Source organism: Mytilus californianus, unplaced genomic scaffold (assembly GCF_021869535.1).
Source record: "Mytilus californianus isolate M0D057914Y unplaced genomic scaffold, xbMytCali1.0.p SCAF_4, whole genome shotgun sequence".
In the NCBI taxonomy this organism is placed as follows: Eukaryota; Metazoa; Mollusca; class Bivalvia; order Mytilida; family Mytilidae; genus Mytilus; species Mytilus californianus.
Window position 1 is genome coordinate 67,665,312 of NW_026262690.1, and position 12,986 is coordinate 67,678,297.

Here is a 12,986-nt window from a genome sequence, read left to right on the forward strand (position 1 = left end):
TTAAAAATCATAACAGATACCCTAATAATGAGTGAGGCCAAATTTGGTTTAATATTGGTCCTGTAATTTAACAAAAAATCCTGGTGGCCATCTTGAACAGTAAATCGGCAACAAAGTAGCAACACTTAATCAGCACCTCATAAGAAACATTTATGCCATGTTTTGGTTTCATTCCATTCAGTGCACCTCTAGAAGAAGCATTTGTATGTATTTCCCATAGGTTCTTTTGTTAAAGGAAGTCCCCCCATTGGCGGCCATCATGGATGAAGGATCAGCTTCAAAGTAACAAAACTTAGTCAGCACCTCATAAGGAACATTCATGCCATGTTTGGTTTCAATCCATTCAGTATGTGGTTCTCTAAAAGAAGACATTTGTATGTATTGTCCATAGGGTCCTTTGTTAAACATTGTCCCCATCTGGCAGCCATCATGGATGAAGGATCAGCTTCAAAGTAACAACACTTGGTCAGCACCTCAAAAGAAACATGCATGCCATGTTTGGTTTCATTCCATTCAATGGTTCTCTAAAAGAAAACATTTGTACGTATTTCTCATAGGGTCCTATGTTAAACTAAGTCCTCCGCTGGTGGCCATCTTAGATTATGGATCGGCTTCATAGTAACAACACTTGGTCAGCACCTCATAAGGAACATTCATGCCATGTTTGGTTTCACTGCATTCAGTGGTTCTCTAAAAGAAGACATTTGTATGTATTTCCCATAGGGTCTTATGTTAAACTAAGTACCCCGCTGGCTGCCATCTTGGATGATGGATCAGCTTCAAAGTAACAACATTTGGTCAGCACCTCATAAGGAACATTCTTGCCATGTTTGGTTTCATTCCATTCAGTGGTTCTCTAAAAGAAGACGTTTGTATGTATTTTCCATAGGGTCCAATGTTAAACAAATTCCCCCGCTGGCGGTCATCTTGGATTATGGATCGGCTTCAAAGTAACAACACTCGGTCAGCACCTCATAAGGAACATTCATGCCATGTTTGGTTTCATTCCATTTAGTGGTTCTCTAAAAGAAGACATTTGTATGTATTTCTCATAGGGTCCCATGTTAAACTAAGTCCCCCGCTGGCAGCCATCTTGGATTATGGATCAACTTCAAAGTAACAACACTCGGTCAGCACCTCATAAGAAACATTCATGCCATGTTTGGTTTCATTCCATTCAGTGGTTCTCTGAAAGAAGACATTTGTATGTATTTCCCTTAGGGTCCAATGTTAAACTAAGTCCCCTGCTGGCGGCCATCTTGGGTTATGGATCAGCTTCATAGTAACAACACTTGGTCAGCACCTCATAAGGAACATTCATGCCATGTTTGGTTTCATTCCATTCAGTGGTTCTCTAAAAGAAGACATTTGTATGTATTTCCCATAGGGTCCCATGTTAAACTAAGTCCCCCGCTGGCGGCCATCTTGGATTATGGATCGGCTTCAAAGTAACAACACTCGGTCAGCACCTCATAAGGAACATTCATACCATGTTTGGTTTTATTCCATTCAGTGGATCTCTTAAAGAAGACATTTGTATGTATTTCCATAGGGTCCCTTGTTAAACTAAGTCCCCCGCTGGCGGCCATCTTGGATTATGGATCGGCTTCAAAGTAACAACACTCGGTCAGCACCTGATAAGGAACATTCATACCATGTTTGGTTTCATTCCATTCAGTGGTTCTCTAAAAGAAGACGTTTGTATGTATTTCCCGTAGGGTCCTATGTTAAACTAAGTCCCCCGCTGGCGGCCATCTTGGATTATGGATCGGCTTCAAAGTAACAACACTCGGTCAGCACCTCATAAGAAACATTCATGCCATGTTTGGTTTCATTCCATTCAGTGGTTCTCTAAAAGAAGACATTTGTATGTATTTCCCATAGGGTCCTATGTTAAACTAAGTCCCCCGCTGGCGGCCATCTTGGATGATGGATCGGCTTCAAAGTAACAACACTCGGTCAGCACCTCATAAGGAACATTCATACCATGTTTGGTTTCATTCCATTCAGTGGTTCTCTAAAAGAAAACATTTGTATGTATTTCCCATAGGGGTCCTATGTAAAACTAAGTCCCCCGCTGGCGGCCATCTTGGATTATGGATCGGCTTCAAAGTAACAACACTCGGTCAGCTCCTCATAAGAAACATTCATGCTATGTTTGGTTTCATTCCATTCAGTGGTTCTCTAAAAGAAGACATTTGTATGTATTTCCCATAAGGTCCTATGTTAAACTAAATCCCCCGCTGGCAGCCATCTTGGATGATGGATCCGCTACAAAGTAACAACACTTGGTCAGCACCTCATAAGGAACATTCATGCCATGTTTGGTTTCATTCCATTCAGTGGTTCTCTAAAAGAGGTTCAAAATGTAAAAAGTTTACGCCGACGACGGACGACGCCGGACGACGGACGACGGACGCCAAGTGATGAGAAAAGCTCACTTGGCCCTTCGGGCCAGGTGAGCTAAAAATATAGTTAAGATAAAAGCAAAGTTTTTACAAGTCTGTCTGCTTTGAGTTGGCTAGCCTATGTTTTTTTTTAACCTTAATGGTATTAATCATTAATGGGCTTTGAATTGCAGGTCAATGTCATTTCATTATATCTGAAATTATATTTTTGCATGGATACTAGTGTGTGACAGTGTTTAGTAAAGTATCCAGCTCCGTTGTAAATGAAATATGGTCTCAATTACATACAATATATATGTCTCTGATCAGCTCAAAAGACATAATTTTGTCATGTGGCGTAAGGTTATCAGATACTGTTCAAAGGGAAATAATCCTTACAATCTTGTCTTCCATATTAACATTTCTCTCATGTGCATGCATAGACTATCCATTGTTCTTATTGCTATATATTATTATTCTATTGTCTTGAGAAAAAAAACATTGTAATCATTGTATGGAATTTAAAACCTGCAAGAATCCGTTATTGGTTAAATAGAGAATTTCTAATGCTGTACGCAAAAAAATAAATAAAAGACTTACTTTCGTTTTTGATTAACGAAAGTTGGGAAAGTTTGTTTCAACGTTTTAATTATAATCTGGAAAGCCACACGATCGAGCACACGATAACTTTCATTTATACAGGTTTTTCGAATGAAGGTAAGTTCATTTATTTTATGTCTGATAAAAGATATGGAATACACGTCAATGAGAGCTCATAGTTATAATTTGCAATTGTAAGTTAGTTCATAAGTTTTGATTATAATCACGAGGCGGCAAAAGAAGTTTTCAACTTTAAGATCGCCGGGGACAACCCACTAAATGGGGAACTATCCCCCAAATGAGTGATCATTTCATAGTGCTAAAAATAAATTAAATTTCTTAATTGGGTCTGTTTACTTAAAATGACACAAATCTATAGGAAATGGAACAACTTCTTCCAAAGAACAACATTTTTATTTAGGGTTTTTTTAAAGTTAGTAGCCTTGAAAATTGTCAATTTTTCGAAGTTTACATAGGCTTGTAACTATTCAGTATATCAGGTTCGAGCTTTTCATCTTAAGTTTTGGAAAATTTGCTGCATTTTTTTATGAGTATGTGCCATTTTAAGTAAAAAGACTCAATTAAGAAAATTTTGTTTTTAGCATTATCAAATGATTATTCAAATGAGGGATTGTCACTCATTTGGGGAATAGTACTCCATTTGACGGGTTGTCACCAAACTGAGTAATTTAGGGAGATACCAAATCATATATAAACAACTGTTATATTGTAATTATCTGATGGATAAGAGCAAGAACACATTTGATAAGTAAAAATAGGTTAAGATAATATTAAAGAATGTTTACTATAAAATAAAAATTAAAATAGAACAAAAAAAATATTTAGAAAAAGGGGTCAATTCCCCAAGCGCCTGTGGTCTATTGTTGAAGACAGAATGTTGACCTCAATTTGTGTCATTTGGCTGCTGTCTTGATCATTGGCATTGGTCTGTTGTAGAAAAATGACAATTTGTGAATGCTATATACACATGTATATACTCCTTTTGGGACCTGACATGTCCAGAAATGTTATACTTTATAGTGAGATTGTTTTCCATTTACATGTAGTATAGAGTTGACCATAATATATTGGCATGATGATTAGGCAATGTTTGAAGGATTTTAGCATTGCATGCATGACCTACAGGACCTATTGTAGCAAATAATGACACCTTTTGAATGTACATCCTTTTAGAAAAGCTTTCATAATTTGTAGGTTTGTATATATAGGTATCAACCGAATTCATCATAAATTACAGAAATTGGTGTCTTAGATTGATGTTCAGAAAGAAGCTACATTTAAAGAAATCAAATGATTGTTTCCTTTTAATGGTACTTACTTAAATTAGGCCATAAAGAGAGGACAGTCGTTTGATATAATTGGATTTTTGAGGGTGGTATATATCCAGGTGATAATGCAGCCATACCAGTCTTTTTCCTAGATATAAAAATAAAAGTTTATTTGGCTTACTATGCCTTCATAATACTTAGTGACAGCTGAATAATTTATGCTCATACAACTGTCAAACATAGACACATACAGATGCTGTAAAACATAATAATGATGCTTAACTTGTAGATGTCATAATTTTGACAAAACAAAGAGAAAACATATTCAGATTCATGATGTTTCCAATAGAAGATAGTGAAAACTTTAATTTTTCTAAACAACAAATTTTGGGAAGAGGAAATGGAGATTTCTTGTTTAAAATATTTAAGCAGGAGAAAATTCACTCAGGGGTTAAAAATGTACATTGTATATAGACCTTCCTATAAGTTAAATCAGTTCTTAATCCCAGAGGTGACACGAAATTGAGTTGGTTAAGTTTTTTGGTATACAATTTATATGGGGACAAAGTAAACAAATCATATATTTTTTTATTGTTAACCACTATGTCATTCTCTTCCTGATTTATAATAACCCAATTTTGCAATTCATTGAGCTATCAGTAATTCAAAATAAAATTATTCTTTTAATTGATGTTAAAAGAACACTTGTGCACCCGCCTTCAGCGCACCCAATTCTTTTTTTCTGATAAGCATAATATAATTTCGCATTATTTGTCTTTGGCTCCATAGTCATGGACCTTGGACCAAAAACTAAGCCAATAAAAAATGTTTAATCAATAATATATCATATTGTTTCCTTCTTTTGACAAAGTATTTTAGCTCATCCTGCCCTATTGGCTATCCTCATCATTTGATGTCCCTTGTGGCCAATTGTTATCACCTTTTTAAAAGTCTTCTATTCTGAAACCACTAGACCAAATTCAACCAACCTTGGCCGGAATGATCTTGGGTATAGAGTGTGTGTTTTTAGTTCTAACCTATCAACCGATATGGCCAACATGGTTATAAATTTAAAATAAGGATAGATGCAAGTTACTAACTTATATCTTGAAAATTATAGTTAGAGAAAATCCAGCATGACCAAAATGATCAGCATGACAAGACATAACTACTTTCCTTATACATGTTATATCCAGCAAAGTTATCAGACAACTCCATTTAGAAAGTTTTGCCCTATAATGGTGGCTTGTACCCATTTTTTGTATTTTGGCCAATTAACTTGAAAACTAAAAATAGATAGAGAGAAACTGTAAACAGTTGTCAATATACTCCTTGTATGAGTTATTTCCCTTGAATGACAGTTTTTACCATTTTTTGCCTTTTTGGTTTTTTTGGGAAAACTATAGCAACTATGTGAAACTGATAACTACAAAAAGGAGCACAAAGATAAGATCTTCGATTAAAGTAGCATAACAGTAATTGTCAGTTGAGGTCCTCATGAGAGTTATAGCCCTTAAATTATGATTTTTATCCATTTATTGTGGGATTTATTTGTATCTATCTTGAAAATGATTATAGAAAGAGAGAACCTGTAAACAACCCAATATCAGCAAGATCAATGACTGTCAACATTACTGAAATGGTCATTGAATTCTTATAAGAGTAATTAATTGCCCTTTTTTAACAATTTTTTACCCATTCATTGCATTTTTGGCAATTATCTTTAAAACTATAATACCTTCATTAGACATGTTAGAGAGAAAGTGTATGCAGCAAAACTGATCAACAAACCAAAACCTACAAATAAGTCAGTATAGTCATGATGGTTAATTGACCCTTTTAGGAGTTATTGCCCTTGAATGGCAATTTTTACCATATTGTTGTTGTGTTTTTTGGGGATTTTTTCTTGAATACTATTATAATAATAGAAAGAGTTAAACTGTATACAGCAACAATGATTTGAAAGTTAAGATCTTCAAATAAGTCACCATATAAAGGATCAAGATTTAATCTTAAAAATATGATAAAAACAGAGAAACTGTAAACAGCAAAAATCACCAAGATGATTTCTACAAATAAATTATCACAACTGAAATCATCAATTGACTCCTTTCAGTTATTAAACCTGAAATGCAATTTTACCCATTTTTTTATTTTTGGATATTATCTCAAACACTTTAAAAGATAGGGCTATCAGCTAGATAATTTCTACAAATAAGCAATCATGACCAATTTGATTAAGGTAAAAATAAATTTTGAATTGGCATAGTTTTGCCAGATGAGCAATTCAGGCTCTTATGAGCCTCTTGTCTGCATTTTTTTGCTATTATTTTCAAAATTGTAACATATAGAGAGAAACAATGAACAGCAAAAATGATCAACAGATGAGGATCATTGTCCATATTTAAAAGTAGTTCTTGTCCTTAGATATCAATTTTTTCCTGAATTTTGCATGTTTTGGAGTTATTTTAAAATAATGTAACGGCAATCAATACAGAAGAGATGTGATATCAATTTTTCCTTGAAATTTTGACACAAGGTCAATGTTGATATCTACTCTTGACATGCCAAAATTATTATACCATCATGATTTACCTTTTGAGATATATCTCAATTTGACTTTCCCATGATTGAGGTGAAAAAACAATATTTCATATATCAATACTTTTTCTGAAAAAACTTTCAACTGGAAGGAGCCTCTTGTCTAAGTTTTCACCAATTTGATCAGTTGCTACTTAAAGGTTGTGTGGTTGTCTTTGTCAAGAATTCTGGTTTCATTTTTTTCCAAAACGGAGTCAGTTTGCTCATTTACAGATTTCACTGGTGTGTTAATAACTTAATTGCCACCAATTATTGCGAACCCAATGAAAGTTTTCCACAGTGCCATCTCTATCTTGACCAGGTATTTAACGTTAAATCCATGTGCTAAAATGGATCAGCGGGTCAAGGTTGACCGTTTCGTGTATTCTTATTACAAACAAAAAATACATCATGCTCCTTGTATGCAGTTGTCAATATGGACGGGTATAAGACGGGGGGGGGGGGGGGGGGGGGGGGGTGTCCTGGGAGTTAGAATCCCCATTTTTTTTTAAAAGACCAATGCTTTAGAATAGAGACATATGACTGGGATAAAAAAGATTACCTTCAGACAAAGGAGTATTTAAAGGATTATTTTTGTATTCAAAATAGATGCTTAATTTTTTTTCGCAATTGGAATTTCCTAAAATGTGTTTTTTTAATATCTTGAAACAATTTGTAGTGAACACTATTAGTAGTTTCTTATGTTCATGCTATTTAAAAAAAAAATCAATTTCTATTGTTACGAATAACAATGGACTTTGTTTGCGGATGTAGAAGCAGGGGTTTCCAGAAACCCCGCTCGTCACACCCTGTGGTCAAAATCCTTTGTTATTCTAACAATAGATCTATTCAATTTACACTTGTTTCAGAAATAGAAACTATGAAGTATAACAATAGAACTGGGGTGTAAATTTTTGTGAGTTCACCTGTCCTATTAAATTACCTGAGTAAAAAAATTATCTTATATGTGGACAAAAATACTTTTTTTATACTCATTAACTGCGTGTGATGATGTATTTATTCACTATTTATAATATATTTTCATTCAGTTTAATATAAACATTGATTCAATCATAAAAAGTTGATTTCTAACAAAAGTGTTGTCTATGTTCCTATTGAAATTTGATTTTTTTTTTTGTTTAGTTATAGAATACATTTAAGAAGATCTTAATTGGAAACATCATAATTTTCAAGTTTTTATTCATGTCAAACATTTTTTTTTAAGGAACACTGTTGAAAGTTTTGTCAGAAATCAACTTTTTATGATTGAATCGATGTTTATATTAAACTGAATGAAAATATGTTATTAATATTGAATAAATACATCATCACACGCAGTTAATGAGTATAAAAAAAGTATTTTTGTCTATATATAAGATAATTTTTTTACTCAGGTAATTTAATCAATGAATGATAGATTTCTCTTAGAAGTAATTTAAAGGTCCCAGAGAATAAACTCCACAGAGAACAATAGCTATTGTATTTATTCAATAGGACAGGTGAACTTACAAAAGTTTAAATACCTGGTCAAGATAGAGATGGCACTGTGGAAAACTTTCATTGGGTTCGCAATAATCAGTTCTTCATATTGGTCAGTTCAATTCAGTTAGGAATTAATATCAATATATTAATTGTGTGAAGCAGCTTTTATTCGAGTAACTTTTCCTGAGATTTAAACTGATTTCCACTATAAAGAACATTGATATTTTTAAAATAGCTTTTGATCAAATTAAAATATACTGTTTACTGACTCATGTATGGTTTCAAATTATAAGTATGCAAAGATAGTTGTTGCTATGAAAGTATATCACAGGAAGAAATATTTCATTCTATTAAATTTGTTTTAGAATAATTTGCTTCTGAAGTCTTAATGGGGACATAGGAATGTAAAGTTATTTATTCCATCATATAATAATATGAAAAAAGAGACAGAAAATGCAAAGGAACAATAAAGAGTTATATGAAAAACAAACAATCCCATTGCAATGATGAATAGAGTCAATAGACAACAGACCACAAAACACTACACAGAAAAATAAAGACTGAGCAACACTAACCCCATCAAAAGTTTTAGATAATCTAAGGTGCCCCAGAAGGGTAAGGCTACCCTTAACAAATTCTTTGTATGATGTTGCCTACCCATGCCTTGTAAGGTTAGGTAGGTAGGTAGGATTTTTTTTTTTTTTTTTTTTGCCAATAAGATATTAGTTACATGTTTTAGACAAGAAAGCAATGTTAGAGCAAAAAAAAACTTTTTTTTTTAAATGTGAAATAATTTGTGTCATAAAATTTGTAGGCTGCTTTTAATGTGGGTACATGTAGGTAAGCAGCATCAAACAATTTTAATTTTATTTTTGGCCTAAGCAGATACTGCTTCACAGAATAATTTAGTGGAATCCGATAATTCAGAAAAAAGTATTTAACAGGAATTACCAAAAATATTGGACAGTACAACAAACTACACCAAACACCAAACACCAACACCAGTCCCACTCATCCAAACACAGATTTATTGCAGAAGGTTATTTACATACAAATTACTTGATTTTTGACAACCTAACCCATCTTAAAATTCGAGATTCCTTTTGCCTTGCTTGCATGGAATGTCCAAGAAGATGAAACATAAAAATGCTTATCCAGCAGTAAAAGTGTAAATAATTTGCAAAAATCAGAAAACTTAAAAAGAATAAGAAATGCTGGATAATTCGTATCTTTGTACTCGGTTATCTTATGGTTATAATGTTTTGTTTTGAAATATGTCTGTTGTTCTTCATCTACTTTTCATGGTTCAGTAACCATATTTTTATACCACCGCAAAAAAATTTTGCAGTCGTATATTGGTATGACGTTGGCGTCGTCGTCGTCGGAAGACACATTGGTTTTCGCACTCTAACTTCAGTTTAAGTGAATGGATCTCTATGAAATTTTACCATAAGGTTAAATACCACAAAAGGAAGGTTGGGATGGATTTTGGGGGTTATAATACCAACAGTTAAGGAATTAGGGGCCAAAAATAAGCATTTTTGTAACTTCCAGACATAACTTGTGTGTTAGTGTATGGATCTCTCTGACATTGTACCACAAGGTTCCATATCGCAAAGGAAATGCTGGGATTGATTTTGGGGGTAATTGCCTCAAAATTTTAGGAATAAGGGGCAAAAAACAAGCTTTTTTCTAGTTTCATGACAATAACTTGTGTGTAAGTGTATGATTCTTTCTGAAATTGTACTACAAGGTTCCATATCACAAAGGGAAAGCTGGAATTGAGTTTGGGGGTAATTGCCCAAAGTGTTTAGGAATAAGGGGGCCAAAAAGGGGTCAAAAATAAGCATTTTTCTAGTTTCCAGACAATAACTTGTGTTCAAGTGTATGGATCTCTCTAAAATTGTACTGCAAGGTACCATACCACAAAGGGAAGGATGGGATTGAGTTTGGGGGTGATGAATCATAAGGGGGTTCAAAAAATTGGGGGGGGGGATTTTTTTTTCCTTTTTTTTTCTTTAAAATTTTCAATTTCAAATTGGTTATTTCTGATTTATATATAAAAGCAAATAATAATAATATAAATATAGAAAAAATATGGTTTGAATAGGTAAATTAAGAATTTTTAAGTTCTTAGACCACATTCATTCTGTGTCAGAAACCTATGCTGTGTCAAATTGACAAATATTTAATCACAATCCAAATTCAGTGCTGTATCAAGCTTGAATGTTGTGTCCATACTTGCCCCAACTGTTCAGGGTTCGACCTCTGTGGTCGTATCAAGCTGCGCCCAGCAGAGCATTTTATTTTTTACATGGTTTATATTTAGTTATTTATTGCTCAACTCAGAGTATTTGTTTTATTAAATCATTGCAAGGTATACATGTCCATCAGACAGGGTTCATCTGACCTTGACCTAAGATTTTATGATGAGCTCAGTTTCTTTAATACTATATTTATGTGTATTGAATCAACTTTGTTTGAAAAATATTATAATTATTAGTTGCACTCTGGCAGGGTTCTTCTAACTTTAACCTAAAATATGGTTCATTGGCCAACTGCTATTTTAGTTTTTGTGATCAGTTCAGTTTCTTTGAAACTGAAACTATTAATATAAGAAATGAGTCAACTATGTTTAAGGAATTAAATTATTGTAATGTGCACTTCCCTCTGACAGGGTTCATCTTGAAATTTTCTTCATTTTCATGGCTTATTGGAAATCTTTAAAAATTTTGTCATTAGGTTATTTTCTCAGATACTTTAATGAGTCAAAAATCAAATATTTGAATGTAATTGGTACATGTTGCTGTGACAATGTTCATCTGCCCTTAACCACATTTTCATGGTTCATTGGTCAACTGTTCAGTTTTCATGATTAGGCCAGTTTCTTTGAAACTATATATAAGTAACAGGTTAGCTATATTTGATGTATAGAATAATTTTAAGGTTTACATGCCCATTGACCTTATTTCATGGTAAATGGATCAACATCAAGCTTTTGTGGTTACAACAGATTATCAGTTATTATAGATTATACATGTAGGTCAACTGTATTTGTTGCTTAGAATCATTGCAAGGTATACATCTGACCTTGACCTTATTTTCATGGATGATAGATAATGTTAAGTTGGAGTGATACCTGAAGTAAGATTGATCTCAAAGACTTTCAACATAGAATTCAACCTTTATTATCCGTAAATTAGGATGTACATTGCAGAGTGTTTTTATACGCCCGTTTACGGACATATTATGGTATACAGTTGTCTGTCCGTCCATCGTCCACATGTGGGACAATAACTCAAATAAGCTTTAACTAATTTGCATGAAACTTTGGTGAATTGTTTATATCTACTGACATGAGCTCCCTTTCGATTTTTATAAATTTTTGATTTTATGTTTCCGAGTAATGGGGTTTTATTCATTAAAAAAAGGAGGATTATCCAGTTTTCAGATAATAACTCAAAAATGCTTTCGGCAGTTTTCATGAAACTTTTGGTGAATTGTTTATATCTATTAAGATAACCTCCCTTTAGTTTTTTTTAAATTTCTGATATGACATTGAAGAAACTTTGATGAATTGTTTATATCTACTGACATGAGCTCCCTTTCAATTTTTATAAATTTGTAGATTTTACTTTTCCGAGTTATGGGATTTTATTCATAAAAAGGGGTGATTTTCCAGTTTTCAGACAATATCTTTAAAACAAGGAATTATTTGAATCTGGAATAATTTTGAATTCTGGAAAATTGATGACAAATATATGATGAAAACTAACCCAACTAAATAGGGTTAGCCATGCGCGCATGGCTAAGGTGGGTTAGTTAGTTCATACTGAAATGATAGTGAAAGTAAAATTAACCTTAGCCATGCACGCATGGCTAACCCTATTTAGTTGGGTTAGTTTTCATCATACATTTCTAATCAATTTTCCAGAATTCAAAATTATACCAGAATCAAATAATTCCTTGTTTTAAAGTGCTTTGAGCAGTTTTCGTGAAACTTTGGTGACTGGTTTATATATATTAAGATAAACTCCCTTTATTTTTTTTTAAATTTCTGATATGACATTGAGAAGTTATTGAACTATATTCTTTGAAAAAGCGACGGGCGTATCATGCGCTCATGGCGCAGCTGTTTATTAAATTTATCCTTATGTTTTGTTTTTTTTTTCAGTGAAAAGATGGAGGAAGATGGATGCTTAGATATAGAAGAATCTGATGGTAAATTGAAGGTATTCATATCTCACAGCAATGAATTAGAAGACAGTTTTCTTGTTAGCAATGAAGTGGTTCCAAAATTAAAAGCAAGGAACATACAAATTTGTGGACAAGATGAGTTAAGACCAGGAAATCATGTTGTACCTGCAATTACTAAATTAATACATAAGATAGACAAAACATTGCTGTTTATGTCAAAGAATTCGTTAAAAAGTCCTTGGTGTTCATTTGAGTTGTTGATCAGTTTAGAGAAATCACAGAGAATCAACAGACTTGCAGTTGTTTTGTTACTTTATGATATAGAAGAATCCGAGGTAATATTATAGAAAAATCAGAGGAACAAATAAAAACAAATAGATTGGGTTAAAAATATGATGAGTTGCCTTAGCAATAGATGTCAGTTTAATTTAAGCATTAGCGATTATACAGG

General features: G+C 33.1%; 1 protein-coding gene across 1 annotated transcript in view; it reads left to right on the forward strand.

Annotated features, from left to right (window-relative positions):
- The first annotated feature begins 2,798 nt into the window (after positions 1 to 2,798).
- The window catches only part of LOC127738401 (uncharacterized), a 58,015-nt gene continuing 47,827 nt past the window's right edge, over positions 2,799 to 12,986 (forward strand). The window contains exons 1-2 of the mRNA XM_052249641.1: positions 2,799 to 3,104; positions 12,513 to 12,870. Coding sequence (XP_052105601.1) covers positions 12,520 to 12,870 — 351 coding nt within the window. The 5' untranslated portion in view covers positions 2,799 to 3,104; positions 12,513 to 12,519. The remainder of the gene's footprint in view (positions 3,105 to 12,512; positions 12,871 to 12,986) is intronic.